The sequence below is a fragment of the Nasonia vitripennis genome, chromosome 4 (genome assembly GCF_009193385.2).
Source record: "Nasonia vitripennis strain AsymCx chromosome 4, Nvit_psr_1.1, whole genome shotgun sequence".
Taxonomy (NCBI): Eukaryota; Metazoa; Arthropoda; class Insecta; order Hymenoptera; family Pteromalidae; genus Nasonia; species Nasonia vitripennis.
The window spans coordinates 6,443,059-6,466,483 of record NC_045760.1 but is presented as its reverse complement, the minus strand read 5'-3'; the positions used below and the strand labels follow the sequence as shown (position 1 = coordinate 6,466,483).

At 49.3% G+C, this 23,425-nt stretch overlaps 2 protein-coding genes across 4 annotated transcripts in view; both read left to right on the top strand.

The window, feature by feature from the left end:
* LOC100679373 overlaps positions 1 to 23,425 on the top strand; it is a 265,016-nt gene that overhangs the window by 130,745 nt on the left and 110,846 nt on the right. Inside the window, exons 4-5 of one of the 2 annotated variants that reach the window (XM_031928699.2) lie at positions 2,231 to 2,246; positions 2,493 to 3,193. In XM_031928699.2, the coding sequence (XP_031784559.1) occupies positions 2,231 to 2,246; positions 2,493 to 2,564 (88 nt within the window). In that variant the 3' untranslated portion in view covers positions 2,565 to 3,193. Of the gene's footprint in view, positions 1 to 2,230; positions 2,247 to 2,492; positions 3,194 to 23,425 lie in introns of those variants that run through there. The other variant, XM_016985406.3, reaches the window with a different exon arrangement.
* The window catches only part of LOC100118025 (homeobox protein abdominal-A homolog), a 33,858-nt gene continuing 13,657 nt past the window's right edge, over positions 3,225 to 23,425 (top strand). The window contains exons 1-3 of one of the 2 annotated variants that reach the window (XM_016985404.3): positions 4,512 to 4,677; positions 4,746 to 5,547; positions 7,396 to 7,428. In XM_016985404.3, the coding sequence (XP_016840893.2) occupies positions 5,073 to 5,547; positions 7,396 to 7,428 (508 nt within the window). In that variant the 5' untranslated portion in view covers positions 4,512 to 4,677; positions 4,746 to 5,072. Of the gene's footprint in view, positions 5,548 to 7,395; positions 7,429 to 23,425 lie in introns of both variants that reach the window. The other variant, XM_031928694.2, reaches the window with a different exon arrangement.

Here is a 23,425-nt window from a genome sequence, read left to right as displayed (position 1 = left end):
ATAACACAGCGCTAGAAACTTTGATATTCCATTCCCGACACGCCAGCGACGCGAATCAAGCGTTTCTATCCACGTAAAATTGTAATTCCCGGCGACATAGGAATCACATTATCGAACGCTCGATAATTCGCAGTCGGATAGCGCGTTAAAAAGCGATAACCCCCGCGCAATGGAAAAAAGAAATGTGTGCGCACGCACCGACGGCTCGAAGAGAGAGGGGAAAAAATGCAGTCCGCTCGCAGCGCTAGCTTTTAAAAATACATCTCTCGCGCGATACTCGACTACGTGAGTCACCTGCCCGAGTAGCAGTAGCAGCAGCGATTCTCTAGCTCTCTTTCGGACTCGACGAATTCGGAGTCGAGCACGGCCGCGGCGCGACGTGCATCTGCAGCGCGATGGGTGTTCGAGGTTGATCTACGTGCGAGGAATTCGGCACATGTACAGCGAGAGAGAGAGTTGCCCATACGGGGGGGGGGGATGTTGCGCATACTATAGACGACAGTGTATATCGAGTGAGCAGTGTGTATACGTGCACACTGTATACACACAGTCTCGATCTATCGATCTGAAAATGAGCCGTCGGTCACGTATGGGGGGAGCTCCGGTCTATAGAGTAGCCGTGTCGTCGTCGTCGTCGTCGCGTACATGTGCGCGAGTCTAACGATCGACATGGGTGGCTGCTTAGCGCCCGCTATAAACATTCTTACGGGCGCTCTGCACTTCCCACGCAATTTCTTCCGAAATCCTCCTCGACTCGAGCGAGTGTGTGAAAACACAAGTTGTCACACTTCGGGACGAGTCGCATGCCCGGAATGAATTAGCTGGACGTGGGAATGATGCGCGTTCTGGATTCCTTTGGAAAATCGAGGAAATCGTTCTGGTTGTTTGAAAAACTAGAGAATATTACAATATTGAGAAAACAAATTATTATGTCGGTTTTTCAGTCGAGCAAGGGTCCAACTCCTCGTAAATTCCTTTTTTCTCCCATCAACAAACGAGCGGGAATCAAAACCATCTCTCAACTTTTTGTCATCCTCAACGCGCACACACGAATATACATAACGTGTTTCTTCATTGCAAAGCGATGAATGCAAATTTTTATTAGAGATAATCTCCAAAATAACGACGGGATAAATAAGCCGCGATATCGATCCAACAGCCGATAACACTGTTTTAAAAAGCACTTTCCAACGCTATTCGTTCTACATTATGCGTCTGTCAGTCCTCTCTCTCTCTCTCTCCCTCTCTCTCTCTCTCTCTCTCTCTCTCTCTCTCTCTCTCTCTCTCTCTCTCTTTCTCTGGCTGTCGAACTCGCGTGTGTCCCACACGAGGCACCGCTTTTTTTCTGGAACTGCCATCAACGAAAATTTCTCTCGCGCCCCCAGATGGACCGAGGATGATTTTCATCGCTGATGGGCACCAGAGATGCGCATGGACTTTTTCTCCTCTCTTTTTTCCACCATGTCGAAGAGATGTCATATTGACGCGCGGTGTCTACAAAAGCACTGCTGCCGCTGTACGTATGGGCGCGGTCTCGAGAAAGATTTTCAGACGCCGCGGAGAGAAAGAGAGGCGAGTCGCAAGAGACTTTTAGGGGTGACTCATTCATCTTCCGGTGAGGCTCTCTTTCTCTTTCTCCGCGCGTCGGTCAAGGGATGAACGCGATTCACCACATGTCGGCCCACAAAACACATGCGCTCTCGTGTGATCTATGTAATACCTGGAGACTCGTCGCGGCACGGGACCACGCCTAGACTTCGTCCGTGCTTCAGGGCCATTTTTCATTTTTTTTTCGCTCCGAGGAATCGACTCTGTCTTTGTACGCTGCGGACGTCGTTATTATTATGCTGCAGCGCGTTGCTGGGGATTTTTGCCGTATACGGCGCGCAGTTCCATTGTGTGAATGGTATAGGCGCAGTTTGTTGTGAAATTGTTAGGAGAGTGTGCCACTCCGAGAGAGAGATGAAAACGAGCTGTTCACGATTCTGGACAGCTCGTACGTGTAGTTATGAAGTTTGAATTAGCACTTCGAAGGCTGACTTCTTTTCAGAGGAAGCTTCTGTTTACAAAATATTTTTCCTTCGATTTCATTGCTTCGTTTTACGATTTTCGGGCCTATTACATACGAGATAATATCTATTCATGATGAACATAATGTGCATTTCAAAATTATATAAAACTGTAATTGGATGTCAGAAAAGTAATACGCGATTTTTCCTTTTGTTTTCAGGCTGATTCGACGCTCGGTGAGTAGTATTCTTGAGTATACTTGTCAAAATTATTATTTCCAAGTCTATTAGCGAATTGGTGAGTAGTATCCATTAAAGCGAGAGTAAGACTCTCGCGGTTCCGATAAGTGTCGCAACAGCGCATGAAAAAAAGCGTCCGACTGTTCTTCCTCAGCGATTGTACGTAGCCAACGAGCGCTGCAAATGAATTCCCATCGAAAAACCGCAAACTCGGCGTGACACTCTTTCTCTCTTTCTCTCTAGGCCAGAGGGAAACAAACGAAGGAACGAACCGACAGACAGACAGTCGAGAGCCTAGCCAAGTCGGATCATTGAGCAGAAGGTTATTACGCGATGAATCATTACGCAGTGTAAATTGCGGATTCGCTCGAACGTAAACAAAAGAAACGGCGCGATAAAGGGAAAGAAGCATGACCGGCGAGCAAGAGATAGAGAGAGAGAGAGAGAGAGAGAGAGAAACATTTTCATTCCGCAATTGACACTATCTCCCGTCAACCGTAAAGCAACTTTTAGAGAAGTAATAATGGACGAGCACGCAGCAGACAGGCAGGCAGGCTGAAAAGAGAGTAAAAAAAGAAACGTTCCTATTTCGCTACACAGCATACTCCTTAAGCGTTTCCTACCGCTATTTTTCCAGCCGTCGTATAGTCGTCGACGTTTCTCTCTCGCTCTCTTTTTTTTCGCGCAAAAGGCCAATGCAGCGCGACTCGCGCTCGTCGGCTATGCGCAGAAGAGCCAACTCCGTTCCCCGCGGTGCATTCTAGCTCGCTCGCACTCCGTCAGGCGTGTATGGAAGAAGGAGAAAGAGAGAGAGGGAAGATAAGCGCGCGAGCAGTCGAGCGAGAAGGAAGCCGAGTATATACGGAGATAATCGAGAGAAGCGGGTGAGCGAGAGAGAGAGAGAGAGAGAGAGCGATCGAGGCCAAAGAAAGCTTGCGAGAAAGAGAGAGAGAGAGAGAGAGAGAGAGAGAGAGAGAGAGAGAGAGAGAGAGAGAGACGACGACGCGTGTGATGCAAGGGAGCGCGAGAGAGAAAGGCTGAAGACGAGAGAAGAGCGCGCACAGTTCCGAGGCAACGTGGCGAGCGAGCGCACAGTACAGTCTGACAGCGAGAGAGACTGCTCCGAGTATAGTCCCCTTCTCCCCGTCGCACTCGCTCTCTCTCTCTCTCTCTCTCCGTCTCTCTCTTACACTCGCGGCGGCGGCGTTTCGGAGTCAAGAAGCAAGCGGGCGAGCGAGCGAGCGAGAGAGAAAGAGCTCACACGGACGCACACGAGGAAGAGCGCGAGGGAACCCACACACTCGAAGCTTCCCATTCATCTTGGCGCGCCTAGGCCGCAGCCGATTGGCCCGCGGTGGGTAAGGCCGCGCCAGGATTGGCCGCTTCTGTTTACCAGCTGGTGCGGCGTGTGGATAGCGCGAGCGCGCTCGGCCGCGGTGGAGAGGGGACCGCGGCGGCAGCAGCAGCACTAGCGCCAACTCGCGCTCGCACACACACGCGCTCACACGCGCGCGATAGCGAGAGCAAGCGAGTGAGAGAGAGAGAGAGAGAGAGAGAGAGAGAGAGAGAGAGAGAGAGAGAGAGAAAGAGAAGCACAGCGGCGGCGGCGCCATTATTGTAAGGGGTTACATTTAGCCATGGTGTGTGCGTGCGCCAGGCTCTCCTCGCTCTTCTGTCTTGGCCGTCCGGCTGTCTGTGTGTGCGTGCGCGCTGCCCGGGTAGTACGCGCCGTTCGGGATAGGGGGCTATAGTACCTTCATGCATGGCCCATAAAGGATTCGTCGACTATCCGAGAAGTACGCAAGAATACGGCTTCTAACACCTGACGGGACGGAGCCACGGAGAGGCTCGCTCGCTCGCTCGTCCGCTAGCAGGAGAGGAGATATCGTTTACGCGCATTAGTACGGCCGCGACGTCGTCTTCCTCGGGAGCAGGAATTCTTCTCTCTCTCATCGGAGCTCGCTGCAGGCGCGCCTTCCTCCGGCGCCTCGCGACAACAGATCAGCTGAGTGAGCGCCCGCTTGCTCGCTCGCGAGCCACACGACCGCTCGTCATTCGCTCTTTATTGTTCGGCCCGGTGTGTGTGCCGTTGCCGCCGCCACGCTGTGCACTCCCCGACGGACTTCTTCTTCTTCGTTCTCCGACTCTCCCCAGTGCCATAAAGAGGAACAGTGCGCGAGTTTCTTCGGTCGATCGTCAGTGCACGCACAGTCTCGCCCCCGAGTATTCTCTCTCCCTTGCCTCTCACCATGTGTGACCGGAGCAGTGCGCGTCTCGTCGGTGCGAGCGTCCTCGTCGAGTGCTCGCGTTGACCCGTAGCTCGCCCGGACAGTGCACGGCTCTGTGTGAATCGACAGGAGGTCAGCCGCGAAGGAGACAGCAGCAGCAGCAGCAGCAGCAGGAGAAGCGGCAGCCCAGCGCGTGGAAGGTGAGAGCGCGAGAGCCTTCCGGCGCGCTATGAGTTCGAAATTCATAATCGATAGCATGCTCCCGAAGTACCACCAGCATCCGTCGCCGTATCAGCAGTTGTTCTCGACAGCGAACCCCAGCTCGGTCCAGGCGGCCTGTTCAGCCGCAGCAGCAGCAGCAGCCTCCTCGGGCAACAGTACGGCATCCGTCGCAGCCGCAGCGGCAGCCAGCCAGCTCGAGTCCAGCCTGCATAACGCCGTAGCCGCGGCCGCAGCGGCCAACTACGCCCAGCAGCAGCAGCAGCAGCAGCAGCAGCAGCAGCAGAACAACTCGCCCAGTCCGACGGGCTCGAGTCCCCAGCACTCGGGCAGCTCAGCCTCGACCTCGCCCGCGGCGCGCGCCTCCTCCGCCAGCATGTACCCCTACGTGTCGGCCGCGGCGGCCCACCATCACCACCAGCAGCAGCAGGCCGTCGCCGCAGCGGCCTTCGGCGCCACGTCCAGCATGGTACCGGGCTTCGGCAGCTCGGCCGCCTCGAGCGCGGCCCTGGCAGCCGCGGCCGCCGTCGACGCCGCGACGGCCGGCGACAAGTCCTGCAGGTACACCGCCAGCCTGACCGGCAACGTCGCGCCCAGCTCGGCCGACCCCATGGTCAACTACACCCTGGGCCACCACCACCAGAATGGAGCAACGCCTGGAAGCCTCGTCTCCTCGGCGTCAGCCTCCTCGGTCTCCGCCGCCTCGATGACCTCCATGGCAGCGGCGGCGCAGTTCTACCACCAGGCGGCCGCGGCCAGCGTCGTCGATCCTCTCGGCTCGTGTCAGCAGCCCACGGCCGGACAGCCCGGGATACCAGAGATCCCGCGCTACCCCTGGATGTCCATCACCGGTGAGTCTGATGCATCATAGAAGCTGTTCCTCAGCGGCTCTCTACTCTTATAACGTTCCCCCCTCGCGCTCCTATCGACGGGCCGACTCTTTCCGCGATGCCATGCCTCAGTTTTCTCGAGAAAATTCGCTTCTCGCGTCGCGGCAAGGGTCGACCGCGCGTCCGTAGATCTGTGTTGTGTGTGTGTGTTTGTCGCGGTGGGCAACGATTAATCCGCAAGCTTCCTCTGTGCGAGCTTTTCCGGCGGGTCGTTGACGCGCGGAATTCATTGTTTAACCTGCAAAAAGAGCGCTACCGGTTCTCCCATTGTGCGCGCGCGGGGACATTGTCGTGGCGAGTGTTTGTTTTGGTTGTAAAACTTTACGATTGATCGTTAGATTTTTTTTTCGACGGGCATTTATTCGAATGGTCGCTGTGCGCGTACGTGTGTGTGAATAGCCGCGCGCGAGAAATGAGGCTCTTTTGTTTGTCTGGGATTATCGCGGGACGCAGAGGAAAAGAGAAAAAACGTTGCGCAAAGCACGATATGCATGTAAGTTCCATAATTGCATGAAAATACAGTTCCATTGTTGCATATTGAGGTCGTAAACGATAGAATAGTTGAACGCCCCGAGTCTCGAGACAGCGCGCGCTCTCTACGCAGCCATGATGTTATCCGACGGCCGACGATCAGCGGCGGCGCGCCGAGCGTCGCATGCCGTAGGCACACCGCTTGACTCGAATCGTCGCGAGTCGGGGAAAACTTTCGAATTTTTCCGCTCGCTGCTTTGAACGACGTTGAACAACCTTACCTTACGGTGAATAATTTATCGAACTTTTTTTTCAAGAAAAAAGCCGAGTTTTCGCGAAAAAATTCGAGTTACTTTACGACGCCTAAATCTCGTTTGAATGATAATCGTAATTACGCGAAATGTTATAACTTTCTAACGGTGGCTTACGCAAACTCGTCGTGGGATCGGAAGGAGAGTCGATTTCCCAAATTTTTTTGCAAAATCCACTCGCGCTAGTCGTGAAAAGCGAGCGTTTGCAATTATGCGGGGAGTATCGCGAATGAATATATTGATAATCGCTCGTTTATGCAAATATAACGCTTTGATGACCATTTTCAGTGAGCACCATAAACTAGTGACATTTGAATGGCATAATAACATGTTAATCATGGCTGTATGCGCGGTTATTTCAGCTACTATACGTTTTTAAACGCAATCCGCGCGTATGTAGATATACCGATGTATTTTTAGTTCGACGAATACCCGTTAACTGATTAGGAATACGGTGGACCGAAAGAATTACTTTACACGTTGGTTTTTGCTATCGCTTTAACAACAAGCAGTAGGTAGTTGAAAGTTTTTATTTTCGCCGGTTGTGAGAGAAAAAGCGCGGCGCATTGATTTTCCCTTCGGTTACGACGTCGGAAACTTGTTTAACGTCGCGTAAATCGTCGAGTAATTAAATTTAACCATTATTTAATCAATTAATACTCGTAATTAACCATCCTCCAGCTCAATCAACATTAATTCTCCTTAAACTTGCCCACTTTCATAGTAATATGCGATCTGAGTACCCCGATTCCCTGAAATAACCTCGTTCCGTTTGCATCAACGATAAATAAATGCGTTTTCAGATGCATGCCCGCGAAATTTGTTGTCTATTTTTGTAGAACCCTGTATAAACAGCATGCAGTTACAAGGCATGTATAATTAATATTACCTATATAACGAAATGAGCTTTATTATAAGTCGTAAGATACCCTTTAGTATAATATTTAGTATTAATCAACCAAACAATTCAAAGAGCAGTAAAGCATTAATTTGTAAATTACAGCAAACGATTTCTTTTCTTTTACAGATTGGATGAGCCCCTTCGACAGAGTTGTGTGTGGTGAGTACGTTTTATATTTATAATTTCACACTGACAACCATACACACGACACTATTACACAAAACAATCCATAAAAACCCAACAATATTATCTATCTTATGAATTCAATCAAACGCGTGGGAAGAAGTCGAAAACACTCGAGTTATCAGGCCACGCAGTTTCAAGGTCGCATATTTCGAAGCTATCATCGAGAGTCGAAATCCTGTTTTCGAAATAATTCAGCCGACTTCGGTTATTTCGGCAAAAATCTTGAAGCAAAATCATTGATGATTTCGTGAATATATAACGCGCTTCAAAAATATTGCCAAATGAAAAACCTGTTCGAGCCAGCGGTAGGTATATAACATATCGGTAGCGTAAACACAGATATAGGCGCGTGAGCTCAATGATCTGTTTGAACTCTTCTGTACTCCAGACAAGCATATCGGAGGCAGAAGCGGCGGGCGTCATTGACATTGACGGCACAGCTCATCTAGATTATTTGGCATTGAAATTTTTCGTAGTGAACCCGCTCGCTCGGATTCCAAGGACGGATTTCATTGTTCAGCACGTCGCGGGGAGCGTAGTGTACGGTACCGCCGGTACGGACTATTTTGCTGTGCGCGACGCGTTTTCCCCTTTCGCTTATATGTCTCTTCGACATGCAAGAAGGACGATTGCCTACCGCCAATTACGGCTGTCGTCGCTACCATAAAATAGTCGTACGGCCTATGTGCTTTTTATATGGCCAGTTTCTGGCGCCATTGTGTAACTGTTATTCAGATTTCACGATTGTTTGATAACTTTACGAGGCTTTGTAGTTAGCTTGCTCCAAATTTGATTCCTGATTCGAAATCCGATTCGAGAACCTTGCGTGCGCTGACTAGTGTTTTCATTTATGCGCGGATTTGAATTTATTAGAGCGAATGTTTCGTGATCCGACTTGTTAGCGCTGTATGAATGTGTCTATCTCTCTGACTTAACTTTACTGCTCACAGATAATCATTTTCACTTTTACTCAAATAATTCCTCGCAATCTACAAGGCCGCTCACGCGTGAATAAATATCACATCCTTCCATTAAAATAATTACTTCCACGCAGAGCAACGATTAAGCCCGGTATAATCGAATCTTACGAAATTTCGCCGAAGCGTTGACTCACTTTGGGCCGCGTGCACAGTATCGTGCGGCGAAATATGACCAAAAGAGGGAGAGCCTGAATTTTACATTTGGCCGTGGACTTGGTGAATAGCTTCTACGGAGGCAGGCAGGTCGGGGCACTTTCCGAAATGGGAAAACAAACGAGAATCTTCGTGGCGTACGGAAGGGACCCTGTAGGCTAAGAGCGAGCAAGAGAGAGAGAGAGAGAGAGAGAGAGAGAGAGAGAGAGAGGCATAGAACGTCGAAATGACTATGAGGTGGCGAAGGGGAGGCCATCGCTAGCTCATAAAATCATTATGTACCGACCTTTATGCGTTTATGGTGCGCACTTGATTCCTTGTGCAGTCTGGGAAATTGTTGGCCCCCGAACTGAGTCGATATTCTTTTTCTTCTTTTTCGCCTAGGCGACGGTAGTTTGACTTTTTACGGTCGGCTCCAAAAATCGGGCTCTTTCTAGGATTTCCCGCAAATAAGTACAGCCGTTTCCCTGTCTACGTACAACGATTTCGTCGTCATACCTGAGCCTAGGATTGCGGAGGATCTGTTCCGGCTTGCATTTGCGTATACACAATAAAAATAAATATGATGGGAAACTCTGTAATTACGTTCGACCGTTATTATGGTGGGCTGTATAAATAACGCGTTAGAATCGAGAATAAACATTGGTTTCCGAGATCAGGAGGGCATCATCGGTATCGCGTTTCTCGCGGGGCGTTAATTAACGATTTTTTTCTTCCTCGCCTAAATCAGCCCGGTGAAATCTAAGACAAAAAGGAAAACGAAATATGATTCGCTCGCGAGATGTCACACGTGGATAACCTCCTTCGGCATTTGCATAACCACGTCTTCGGCCTTTATCGGCCGTGATCCGAGGAATATTTCGTCCGCGCAATGTACACACACATACACACACACAGCGAGACTCGGTTCCCGTTGGTCGCTTCCCAACGCGGAGGGCTCTTTGAACTTGCCGCTTCAACAAACGGATCTAACAGGCAGTATTTCGAGCTGCACTTAATTGACCTCTTAAAACAACAAAAATGGTCGTTTCTCGCTAATTAAGATTCGCAGTAAAAGTTCTTCGTGTACTTGAGCGATTTTTTCAAGCTCCTCCGAGGAATTCCTCATACTTCAATGCCTTATTTTTCTCGGCGTTTCATTACTTTTTCGCCTAATGAAAAGCTTTATTGCGGAATATTACTAAAATTCTTGAATGAATGAAAAATTTCATTAAGCTTTCAACGTCCTGCGCGCTACAAATTAAAATTCTCTTGAGAGAATGATTTTTAATTGCGCCTTTGTATAATAGCAACAATTTTCAAACGGGCGATTAACTAGTGTTTTCCTTTCCGCTCTTTAACTGCCGATCTTCCCAGATGCTATCGGTCGCTCGGAAAATTTATCGTCCACTTAGAGGTCAATAAAAATCGTCGGTCTACTGCATGTTTCTGGGGATTATCTCCGTCGTTATTAGATATGTAACACAACGCTTACCAGCGTCGAAAGCGTTTTCGCCTAATCGCAGCCTTTCAAAACGCTTCCTATATTTTCGCCATCCATAAAACGCGTAATTAATCACACGACATTCGCGTGCATATTTCACACGCACAATTCACGCGAGTTATTTTCGACGTCCAGACTCTCGAAGCCAGCTCACGTATAGGACGTCGCGCAAACGCATTCACCCGGCGAAAATCCCGTCGAACGTACAACGATCCACGCGTTCCATTTTGTGTTACTTTTCCTCGCGTTGCTGACGTAAATCTCGTTCTTTTATACACGCACAATAGCCTCTAATCCGTCGGCCTCGTAGCGAGGCTCGCGTCGTCTCCGGGAAATACGTATATAAAAAAGTCTTCGGGCCAGGGGGGGGGGGGGGAGGAGGAGGAGAAGAAGAAGCCGCACAGTCAGGAATTCGGGGATGTTGTATCAACAGTCTCCGGCCGGATTTTCGGGGGTACATCGCGCGCGGTATTAGTATACGCGAGCTGCCTCTCTTCTTCTTCTCTCCGAGATAATGCATAATTTATAATCAGGCCGGGCCGATCCGTTGGCAGAGAGGCCCGAGAGACTCGACTCCTCCATTCGGAGAGAGAGAGAGAGAGAGAGAGAGAGAGAGAGAGAGAGAGAGAGAGAGAGAGAGAGAGAGAGAGAGAAAGGCAGAGCCACCAACCCCTCATTAGCATTCGATGATGGCTGCCGCCGCGTCCTGCAGCGCCGGCAATATCCCATTCCAGAGCTCTCGCTACCGAACGCCACCCTATAGCGGCTTTGTCGCCGGTGTGTGTACCTGCAGCAGCGTAGCAGCCCTGCCTTCTTCCCCTCTCCCCTATACTTTCGTTCTGCTCTCATTTTTCCACTGCGTACGTATACGCCCGACGCCGAAAATTCTGCAGGGAGAGAGTGATATTGATGCACACGTGGTATGCCGAGAGATATGCGAGGGATATTGCGCGCATCGTGGCGCGCGCCCGCGCCAGCCTAGTATGTGGGTGAAATTAATTTGTGGCTTTTCGTACGGACATTTATTGCCGAGTATTTACGTCCCCTCATGAATATGGAGGCGCAATGGAAACGTCGCTCGGCGTTATTGTTGTTATTTCGTTATTGTTACTATTATTTACAGTCACTTAACGGTTATCGCCGCGGAGTTCTGCGCGCTATAAAATTTGTATGCGTTTTCGCGTTCGTGTTCGATCGACGGTAAATCGATTAGCTATGCAGTTAGATTTGGAAGTTTCGAGAACGTCTCGTTTAAATTAATATTCTTGAATTCTATTAATTAAGTTGACATTATATTTAGTCTTCCTACAGTAGTCTCCAAAATGCTTTCCCAATAATCAAAGCGGCCACAGAGAAGAGGGGAAAAAAGAACGCGCTGAGAAATCTCGGGCAGCACTTTTCAGTCACGTCATAATTTTATCGGCGCCGCGTATCGTTAAGCGCTTTTAATACCCCGCAATATAATCTTTATAGTTTTTATCGCGCGTCGGTTTACTCGTTCGCGGGACATAAAATTCAATCAATGTTGCAATTGTTTAGAAAAAAAAATCTTGCCGTAATTTTCCCATCTCCGACTTTTAAAATTAATAATCGATACGCGCTCCCAGCCAAAAACGCGTTGCAAAAGACTGCGTTCGTTCGAAAAAAAGAGCGGTATCGGGAGTAGGAGGAGGAGAATAAGAATCTCAATTAACGGCGGCGCGAGCGATGAGGAAATGTATCTCGGCGCAAAATAACACCGTTGATTGTGGCAATTCGTGGAATCGTGTCAAAGGACACCCACGGCATTTATCAAACTGTCGTTTACATCACACTCGCGCGCGACGGTATATGGAGTAGCGTCGCACACCCGCTGCTCTTTCTCTCCGTCTCTCTCTTTCTCGAGTATATGAAAGAGTGGCTTAATCGCGCCGCCGACGGTTCTCCTCGTTTATCTCGCGGCGTATACGACGACGAAGACGACGGCCGCAAGTGTCGGGTGACCTATAAGAATATCTGCTCCGGACTGCATCGCTCGTATGGCTGGTGCGTAGGGTATCATACTCACAAAGCGTCGCCTTATGAAAAAGTTTGGTAAAGAGAGCCGTAAGCCTTTTTTTGTTATTTGCGCAGTATATAGCGCTCTCTCTGTGTTCGCTGATGTCTCACTCCGCGCGGGAATAGATATACAGCCAAGCGCTGCACGCACGAGGAGCAAAAAATTAATTCTGTGTGTGTCGGACAAAATCTTTATTTAAACATTGGCATAATCGCGATAATAATAAAACGCGCGTAAAGTTGATTTATCGCCGAGTTAAAAGACCGAGTGTCGCGCGCAAAAATCGCGCGCGATTTATGCTTCAAACAACCTGTTAAATCATTCCTGATTATTTATTTTGCGCGCGCGCTCTTTCCGGCTGTAAAATTTAACGGCCATCAAGGACCGGCCGAATTTTTATCATTCAAAAATTCGATTTACCGCGCGTATTCATTACACACGCACTTACAACTGAAGGAAGAGAGAGAAAAAACACGTCGTTCGGGTCTCGTGCTCACATAGATTGCAGCTGCGGGAAAGCTCGAGCGGGATAAAGACCGGAAGGAGCTCCTCGTACAATCGCGGCAGTGGAGCAGGTCAGAGAATCGCGTTGTCACCGAGATTATTGAAACTGCAGTTTTATGGGCCTTAAAAAGCAGTTTAATTGTCGGTATATAAGTGTTTATGTGCTGCGAGAGCCTGTGTCTCCGGACCCCCTCCCCCCCTCTCTCTCTCTAGCCGCTACCTCGAACGCTTATTTTATGGTCATACGGTGTGTGCCGACGCCGCTCCGTGTGTGTATATATACACACTCCCTGCGCGAACTTGTCGCGTGCCAAAACCTATCGTCCTCGAATTTCCGAGCGAACCGTCGATCGGCCGCGCGGTTCGCGCTCGAACGTTATATTCTCGTTTTCCACTCTAAGGTCGCCCGCGCGCGATATTTTATAATTATATATACGTGCGCGTCTCTGATTTATAAAGCAAACAACGACATTTAAGGAGCTATAAAATATTTACGAGGATCGTTAAAGCGACGGTATTCCTTCGCGGCTGTACCCGAAGCTCTCGAATTTTTAAAAATCCGTGATTCATCCGAGCACGCCATTTTGAGGCCTACACCCTCGCGGTAGCTTACTTTATCCAATTTAATAAGCGATAAGCTCGTTAAACAATCGCGTACTTTCGCGGCGCGTGAGACACATCAAAGCGCACTGGCCCTCAGTCGGCGATACGATGCCGCCAGGCATCTGTCCCCCGAGGAGAGAATTACTTTGGGAGACGCATCCGGTGAAAGAAAGAGGCAAAAAAAAACTTTACAACCCGCTCACCCGCCGTCACACTTTCTATTTTTTCACCCGCCTGCACGCGCCCCCGCGCCGAATTTCACTTTCCCCTTTTCCCCGGAGCGCTTGCTCGCGTGCGTTGCATTTTTTCCTGAACGGACTTTCTCTGTCCCCGACGTATACACACCCTTTTGTGTCGCCCCGGGGTCCTGCCGGCAATAAAACGTACCTGCGCGCAGGCCCCGGGAAAAGTGTTTTATGGAGAGAAAGCAAAGGCTTCTCTCTCTCTCTTGTTTTGGCGACGCCGTGTGTATCTTGAGGGAAAATCGAAGACGAGTATCGACGAGACACGTCGATCGGGACACGCGGCAGAGAGAAAGTTTCGAACCCTTGTCGAACGTGTTGAATCGACTTTTTCGGAATGTCTCAGCGTTTTGTTTCCAAGCTGTTTACCGTAGCGCTGGTGAAATGTAACGATATTAAGAAATGCGCGTAACGCTTTGGAATTTCGAGTCGTAAATATGTAGAGCTCGCGGAAATGTATTTGTTTAAGAAATATTTCTTGAAAAACTTTGTTCTATCCTAAGTCAATAATTACACAGGCGCGTACGCAGGGTATTTCTCAAGCTCGAAACGCGCCGATTTCGACAAAACACAAAACGCGCAAGTTGAATAAAAAGCGTAACGCCTATTGAAACATCGAGCCCGTTCGCCGAATGATCTTTCCCGCGCAGCTAAACACCCAATTTCCTCGTTGCGCTATTATACATGTTAGAAACTGCAGAGGGTCGAGAAAGAAAAATTCCAGCACGTCGCAGCGCCGGCGTAAAAGTTCCGATAAAAAACATTTACAACCTTATAGCACGACACGGCGAATAAGCCGATTACATCGCGTATTATAATAATGACAGTCGTAATCACGGCACACACACACACACACACACACAAACAGAGTGCGCGCGCAGTTGGCAAGTACGTTGTATATACCTGCCTGCGCGCCACCTTATTCTTTCTGCTCGACTTTCCTGCGCGAACCCTCCCTTCTTCCCCTCCTTCTCGAGAGGTACAGCCAAAAATAAAAATAAAAGCATACACTTCCCATAAGGCGATTGGGTAAACGCCCATTACGCCGCTCGCGTTTTAAAGCCAGTGCGCGCGCGCTGCCTTAAAACAAAAACATTACGACGAGTAAAACGCCGCGTATAGCTGCGCGCGCACACACGGGCGAGCTGCAGCCAGCAATTATATACCCTCGAAGGCAATTTGCCGTAATTATTCCGTCGGTGTATTATCTCTCTCTCGTTTTTTCTTTCTTGTTCCGCGCGCCATAGAGTCGATCAAGCGTTTGAAAAACCTGACGTATGTATCTGCACACGGAGTCTCGTGCATGTTAAAAGCAGAAGGATAGCCTCAGCGGACGTAGTCTCGACGGCAGCGACGTCGCGTCGATTTTTACGACCCGGAGCAGCGCAATTTTTCGGTCTTTAATGGCAATTACGACGATTCTACAGCACACGGCGGGCCTTGTCAATCTTCCGTTCCCACGTTCCGTAGACGCATTCGAGCGGGAATGCTCTCGTGATTTTCCGAGGTGCGGTTTATCGGATGCTTGTTTTCCGCGCGCGACACATACACGTATCGGGAGTTGAAGATTCAGCGCGTATAAAACGTTTTATTGCCGCGCGCGAAGGCAGTTGTAACCAGAGTAGAGCCTGTATCGTGTTTTGACGATTCGTTCGCGAGTCTCTCGTCGGTTTCGCGTGTAATTTATGCGAATGTAATAACGTTATTCCAGTTTTCTCGGGGCATTACGAGCACGTCTAGGAATCGAAGATCGAGCACGAGGCTTTTACGAGCTTGGTCCGAGAGACTTAGGGGCACTTTTGCCCAATAATTCAATGCAGCGGACAACGTTTCCGATCGTCCGTGCACGCGAGCGATACGTAATTTCCTCCCGAGAGTCGGACAAATTTATGCTCCCATTTTGTCGTGCGGTAATTTTAAGCGTGTGTTTTAACGAACATCGGGAGTATCGATAACCCGCGGCGAGATACGCAGCCGTATTCGTGCGGGAGAAAAAAAGAGACCTCGCGTGCAGGGAAGCGAGACCGATAATTCAATGTCAAGAATGTAGACTTTCTGACTTCTGATTCCCCGCTCGCGGGTGGAGCCCAACTTATAAATTATCATCGCGTACACGTCCGACAGACAAATGAGTCATTGCGAGGCTCGTTTGTATTTTTGAACGCTCGTGTACATAATTCGAAGCTAAACCGATTGGACGCTGTTGCCGCTGGCGACGAGCGATAACAAAAGCCATCCGGCGTGTCTGTGAAAAGAAAATCGCTATCGTAATCCGAGCTGCCGAGACGCGGCTTTTAGAAAAAATAGAGGAGCCGTTAAACATTAATGAAACATGCGTGTAATGGCACAGTTAGGAAAGCAGCGCGACGACCGATTTTTCTTCTCTCTCGAGTGTATGTGCGTTATCTCGACGAGTATTCTGAAAATGAACGCTTGGCGTACTGTTTAGCAACGGGTTGTCAGTGCGTGGAGGGGAGTCTCGCTCTTCAAAAGATTACCGATAAACTCGCCGCTGAATAGGCTGTCGAATGACTTGGAAAAATCACCGAACACGCCGTTAATGACCGCGCGAAGACAAGTCTGTTGTGCATGGTATAGAAGAGTTTATTTATAATTATTGCTGCTTGAATGCGAGCCGCACGTGGACTGCTAGCGGGCAACAATTTATTCGCCCGCGTTCGCGCTCACTATCGCGAGAGAGCAGCGTATATTTCACAAACAAGAGCTTTCTTTATAGAATGATAAGGCTGTGTGTTTTTGCGTTTATCGGCGCTTTATTGCGATACTTGTCATTCATAAATTTCGCTACTCGCCGGGGCAATTTATTGGCTTATCAATTTTCGTCGCGCGATTTATTTAATTAATTATTTTTTTCTCTTCAGCGCGCGATTTTATTGCTCGATTCGATGGATTTTAATTACTCGTCTCGCGCGAGCTGTATTTATAGACCGGCGATCCGCGGTATAAATCACGTCGAGTTTTCCGCGAGAAGGAACCTGAAAAGCGTAAAAGCCTCTCTCTCTCCGATAGAAATCCAAACTCAACCCCGTACTATTCCGTTCTATCCCCCCGTACAGCTCTGTATCCTATCCTGACAAAGGAGGCCGCAGTGTAAAGCTTATTTAGCGCGCCGTTCGCTTAAACAATCCTCATTGTCGGAAATCGAAGTCTCTCGCACTAACTGAGCAGTCGCGGCGGTGGTGAACTCGCTCGAGTCTCTGGATTAGTTCAAAAAGCATTGGGGCAATCGGCGACGGGCCGTTGCGACGGCATTACACGCCGGTGCGCTCATGTGGGTGTCGCGCATGTATATGTATATATACGTACGTGGTGGCAGTAGCAGCAGCAGCATACGAGGAAGCCGCCGGAGAAAACGACCCCCCGGCGAGTACTATCCTAACAAATGCGCCCGTTTGCATAACACGACGACGAGCAATTCGGGCAGGTTTGACGGTGCGCGATATAGACCTTTAGCCTCGAGAGTCGGGGTGTGTCGGAGAGAGGGTGGGGTATACGCTATACACTATACACGTATAGTATACATCTGTATACATATACACAGAGAGATAGCGATGGCAGAGAGAGAGAGAGAGAGAGAGAGAGAGAGAGAGAGAGAGAGAGAGAGAGAAGGAAAAAGCGAGATATGTGTACATGAAGGCGAGTATACGGATGTAGATCTGGATGGATAGATAGAGGTTTATTATTAGTCTGGGTTGGACGCGACACGAGGGTCTGGAATGTACGTGTGGCGAATTGCACACTATAACATACACACCGAGAATTGCGGCTTTATGTTTTTTCTCTTTACTTCGTGCATACACTTTAATAATTTATATCGAACACTGCGATATCGATTTTCCTCATTCTGCGTCTGTTCCGTTCGAATTCACCACTGCAGCGCGTCCCTCTCAATGATTAAATAACGCGCTAAAAGGCTCCTACAAGAAAATCATCGAGATGCGCATAAATCCATCGGTTAATTGTTGGAATTCCCTACTGCGCGCACGGCTGACGCGCGCGCACTCGGCTCGATGCTGCCATAAATAATGCATAGTATCAATTAACTCGAATTAAAACGTATAAGCCCGCCGCTCGCGCATAAACAAAACCAATTACCGATGAGCAGCTAGAATTTATCTAACGAACTTGCGAGCAGTAGTGTACTTTCGCGATTATAATCTAGCGGCAGGAGCAGCAGGAGAGAGAAGCGTTAGTAGTATAGTCTGCGGAAACTTGGCAACGCGCATGTGCTCTCTCGCCGCCGGGGTGGCGTCGACCCTCGAGGGACGACGATCCTGTGTACAAGCAAGACTACGCGACGTCGGCCTTTTTCGCGGTAACGCGAGCGCGAACATCCCCTCAACCGGTTCTCTCGAGATTACGGCGTTTCTCCCATAAAACAGTCGGACTTTGCCCGTATATTTCCGGCGGCCGGTATTCCGTCGGCGCTTGATGTAGGTGTGTACTGTGTGCACTTTATAAACGCGGAATTTCGGGGAGTCGGTTGAGTTTTTGAAAATGTTTCGCAGCAGCTTATCTCGCGCTTGATCCGCCGGCGATAAAAACCAAGCAAAGCTCAGCTAGCGCGTTCAAGGCACTTTCGCTTGCGCACACGGAGTATCTCGAAGACAGGTTTCTCCGCTAGAAAAATTCCCTACACTGTGTAGTGTAGAATATCCCGCTTATACCGCGCGCGTAAGCGTACTTGAATATATCCATAAGCTCGTGTGTAAGTGTATCCGTGTGCGGGAGATCTCGCGGCCGATGCAGAAGTCGTCGAGGTCGGGAATGGTGGAGAAAGAGCGGAGGGGAGTTTGCGAGAGAGGGGGGAGAGCGAACAGGTTGAATCGGGGGTGGGATCGTTACCAGCGCCAATAGAGGAGCTGCCGCGCATGCGTCCCGGGGCCCCCTTTGTCCGCGCCTCTGCGAGCCTCTGCCATGTCGACTTTCTCCGTCCTTCTTTCTCCCCTGCAGTGTGTTTGGATAGATTCTGACGAGAAATTGCGTTAGACTAGGCGAAAGCTCGAGAAAAAATCCATTACACGCATTCCTCGGGCCGTAATTATAATCGGAAAAAATTCTTCGTTGACGTCACGCAGATGTTTGGGAATTTAACTTTTCGACCATATGTAGTCGGAGCCGATATTTTTTTCGAGAAAATTAGCAGCCTTAATTGCAGCCGTAAACGTTGAAGAAGAAAATATTCGCTTCGATGTTGTTATGCCTTCGTACATAGCCGTACAGCCGGGAGTAGCGAAAGAACGAGCTGAGAAAGGAGAAAGGAGAGAAACATGGCAAAAGTAGAAACTAAAAGTGAGATAGCAAATGGAGATCAGAGTTACGCCTAAGAGCGAGCGAGACGGAGAGAGAGAGAGAGAGAGAGAGAGAGAGAGAGAGAGAGAGAGAGAGAAGAGAGTATACGGAGGCAGGGGAGAGGAAGAGAAGTCTCACGGGAGTTCTTCCGTCTTATTGCTTTTATTGTATGTTTGCCCGCCGGCAAAGTTTGAGAGCGTATACGTATATAGTACAATTCTCTCTCTCCCCCTCTTTCTCTCTCCAGCGTGTCTCTCTCCGCGCGACGGCGAGTGGATGCAGCAACGCAGCGCACACATAGTTACGGATCGCTGCATCCCAGCGTAATATGGGCCGTCGTCGTCGTCGTTTCCCCTCCCGATCGAATGACGATTCGCCGCTTTCCCTTATCCTTACGCGCCCACTTATACGATCGTAGTCCCATCCGAATGTATTTTCTCTACGGTGTCTACTGTAGTCTCGTTTGATGCGCGCCGACGCGGAAAATTTATCAAGAGCTTGCGCCGGGCCACTTGTCTACCTAATCTGCGTTTTTTCTTCGTGCACGAGGACTAAATCGGAGCTTACGTTTCTTTACGAGCCGAGGCCCGCCGAAATCGCGCCTTTCCAGAGGCGAATAAACGGCAACAGTGTCGCGAGACAGAGAGAGAAAGAGAGAGAGAGAGAGAGAGAGAGAGAGAGAGAGAGAGAGAGAGAAGAGAACTTTACGAGCAGCGGCTTTTTTGCACGACTTTTGCGCGTGATTCTGTCAATGTTTTTCGGGAAATAACGAACGAGGTCGATCGATAATGATCGCGGATATCTCGCGCAATTTAACGTTTTTCCACGCAGGCGTGTTCGAAAACAAGACGTCACTCGATTAAGATTTCAAGTCGATTTACGGTTTGCAAAATTGAAAATAATTGTGATTGTGAATCAATGGCTAATGCCAGTTCGGAAAAGGAAAACAATTTGAGCGCGCTCGATGTGCTCGAGAGAGCCTTCTAAACTCGTTCACCCTTCATGCCTTGAACTTAATAGAGGCATTACGTTCGATCAGACACAATAAACCCGATAGCGAGAGAGGGTCGTTTAGTGTCAATTAAACGCGTACACGCACGGGTCTTGCGAACGCAACGGGACCTGCTTATTTCAATTGGGTCATCTCATGGCTGTTTGCCGCGGGAAAAATACTCACTATGTTATAGTTTCTCTTCAAATTTTCATACGTTATCTACTTGTGTGCTCGCATATCGCCGGAAGAGTTTGCACTTTAGAGAGAATGGAAATAACACCTTCTGCGAAGCCTTCCCTTATCTACTCTCCCCGATCCACTCCAGGGCATCGATAAAAATTCGAAAAATCTGTATCTCCTCGAACAAGCCGGCCTCTTAGATTTCCTCGAACGACGCTGTATCGGCCGGGAGTAGCAGGTTAGTGTCTCGGTGACGTTTTGATGGGCCGGTAACGACTCGGTCAATATGTACAGACCTCACACGTATACCACATAGTCGCCGGAAGATTTTGAGGAAAACGAGAGAAGATGGCGAGCGCAAGTTCGAGATCTCTTGCATGCTTGGCTCTCGTTTTTTCCTCTCTCTTTCTCTCTCTCTCTCTCTCTCTCTCTCTCTCTCTCTCTCTTTCTCGGCACCCCGAGGCTGGAAAGTATCTCTCGAGTGTCCCGGAGGATAGACGAGGGTAAATAAGCTTGGAAAACGAGGATCAACGTCGTGGCGGAGGGGAACGACGACGACTGGCTAATATCGTAAAGCCGCAACGTGCTCTGATTAAACATTACGCGGCTTCGAGTATTTCTCACCACATACACGCCTGCTTCTTTTTCTCCGTATTTGTTCCTCCCTCTCTTTGCCGACTTTTATTTAACCTTCTTCCGTCAACGCCGACCGAGACGACGAGGTATACGGGGCTTGATAAAAAAAATGTGTTATTCTTCCGCCTACGCCGGACAACGTGTGAATCAATCGCAGCGGATGAGCTTTCCCGTATTTGGAGCGAACGCTATGATGACGTTACGTTCGCGAGGCGATCATCTTGCGAATAAACTGAGCCTCTTTATTCGAATAGCGCCTAATTAGCGATGGTTACAATGAAACAGAACCGAATGGCCGCGATACAAGATTCTTCGGAATTATAAAAACGGCCGAAGAATCCAATTAAACGGCAGTCATGTTTAACATCGACTAAGTTTTCTCAATCCTCGTTATATACACATTATACGCCGATATCATCTGCGCGTAGCTCTCTTTCTCTCTCTCTCTCTCTCTCTCTCTCGTTGTAGAATCGTGAGTCCTCCCCCCTCTCATCTCTCCCGAGTCCCTCGCCGCATTAATTTTAATAAAAACCCGTTTGCGCTCGATTACTTTTTAATAAGGGAGACTCGCGCCACCGGCGCAGCAGCAGCAGCACCCACATCCTTATTTCTCCGCCTCTACATCCACGCACAGACACAGAGACAGTAGGGTGCTACAGCGACGAGCGACCTTAAGCCTTCGCGTAATTTTCCTCTCGTTATATTTTTTCTCGCTCTCGCTGCTTTTTTTGGGAACACGGTCGCCCCGAACGTTTATTAGCAAAAAGAGAGACGGAAGCATTTGCATGTAACGACGCCGAGGGTGGTAGAAATATGGCGTGTCGGGAGAAAGTGGGCTGCTCTGGATCGTAATTAGAGCCTTGGGGTTCTCTCTCTCTCTCTCTCTCTCTCTCTCTCTCTCTCTCTCTCTCTCTCTCTCTCTCTCTCTCTTGCTCTCGGAGCGCGTACGCGACGGTATGGTGTCGGTGGCGGCGGCGGGGCTCAACTCGGGGCATCGTACCTTTCGAGTATACGAGGGTTCACGCCCTCCCCATGCTCCTCCCCGAGAGAGAGAGAGAGAGAGAGAGAGAGAGAGAGAGAGAGAGAGAGAGAGCTGCTCGCAGCAGTTCGCCCTTTCCCTATTGTTCTCGCTGTCTGTTCGGAGAGGAAGCTACGAGGGAATTCTAGGGAGATTTTTAGGCTTATTCGGGAGATTTTTTACCCTGTTTATGGCACTGCGCTCGCGCTATCAGAATTAAAACCGAGAGCGAGCCTCGAGTGTTTCGAGGGGGGTATATCGCACGGAGCTCCGCGCTGCGCGGCAGAAATCGATAAACAAAGACGCGATGTTGGTGTATAAGCGAATTAATGCGTTTTGTTTACCGGAATAGAGCCATCCAAACAGGCGCTAAACAAGCTTTTCCGACTGCAGTATTTCTTTCAGTATCTCCATTAGCGTATCTCTCTCGCGCGTTTCATCCTCCCCCGCCATCCATCTCCACTTCTTTCTCGACTCCGCAGCCCGCCTCTATCTCCTCTAATGCTTTTTCGCTCTTTATCTTTGCATTTCTGCTTTCTCTCTCCTCTAATGCGCTGCTCTCCGTCTCTCTCTCCCTTTCCTGTACCCACGTATAGACACACATGCACGAGCTACACTCCCACCCACGCATCGGAGTGTGGAGAATTGCGCTATTGCCCCGGCTCGACGGAGGACCATTCCAATATGTCATTCCCTTATTTTGGAATTAAAATTTAATCCGAGAGCTGCTCTCCCTCCGCGTGCGTCGAGATTACATATATTTTAGATTCGCTGCTCGGGACCGAGAGTTATACACACACACGCACACACACACACACACCCAGGAGTCTACTGCGACTCGAGTCCCGCACCCCGCGCGTGCGTTATGGGCATCGGTCTATACTGGCGGAAGCTACGCGCACGAACTTACAACTAACCCTCCCTTTTTTCCGTCCGTTTGGCTTTGGCATATTATCGCGCGACGTGGCTTATGGAGAATCGTCTCATGCGTGCGGATGAAATTCCGAATGGCTTCGATTCACTGCTGAGATACGTCCGCGACGTGACTCGCTTAGTCTTTTCTGCGTCTCGCATTTTCTATTCCGTTAATGTCCTCCGTAAGGCCTTTCGCTTATTGTGGTCTACTGAATTACTCGAGCTTCGCTCGTGTCGATTCGAAAACAATCATCTCTCGTTCTATATCAGACTCGTAAAGCTCTTGACGCGACCTTGCAGCGTCATTAATTACCGATATCCACATTTAAAAATAAACTCCCCCCCCCCCTCCCTTTCTACTCTCGCACTCAGCGCCGAAAAAGTCGACAATTTACGGCCTCTTTCCTTCATATGCAGCTCTCACTCTTTATCCTGCAGACGACGCTTTAGGGAAGACTAAAATGGCTTTCGTGTCGTCTCGATATCTCTTCCCCTCTGCTGTTGCTCCCTTACTCTTCGTGAACACACGCACACATACTTCTGGCGTGGCTATACTATGAGCGCGACCCTCGTCCGGGTATAAATTCTCAGCAGGCTGGCGCGCGTTCCTCCCGCTGCCGACTCTACAATTTCGCGAGAGATTAGAGCTTATTGCGAAAAATGGCTGCGAGAGAGAGAGAGCGTGTCAGCTGCCCCGTACTTGGTGCAGTTGTGCATACTATGGCCGCGAGACGAGGCCAGTGTGCGGGTGGGGGGAAGAAGAAATAAGAGGATATTCTAATTTCATTCATTGATAAGTATCCAAGTCGAAGTTCGCAAATTATCTATCTATTGTAGCCGAAAAAGATTGTAAAAATTTCATCGCGCACGTGTTATACGTCTCAATTTCGAGCGGCGAAACGAGCGCTTTA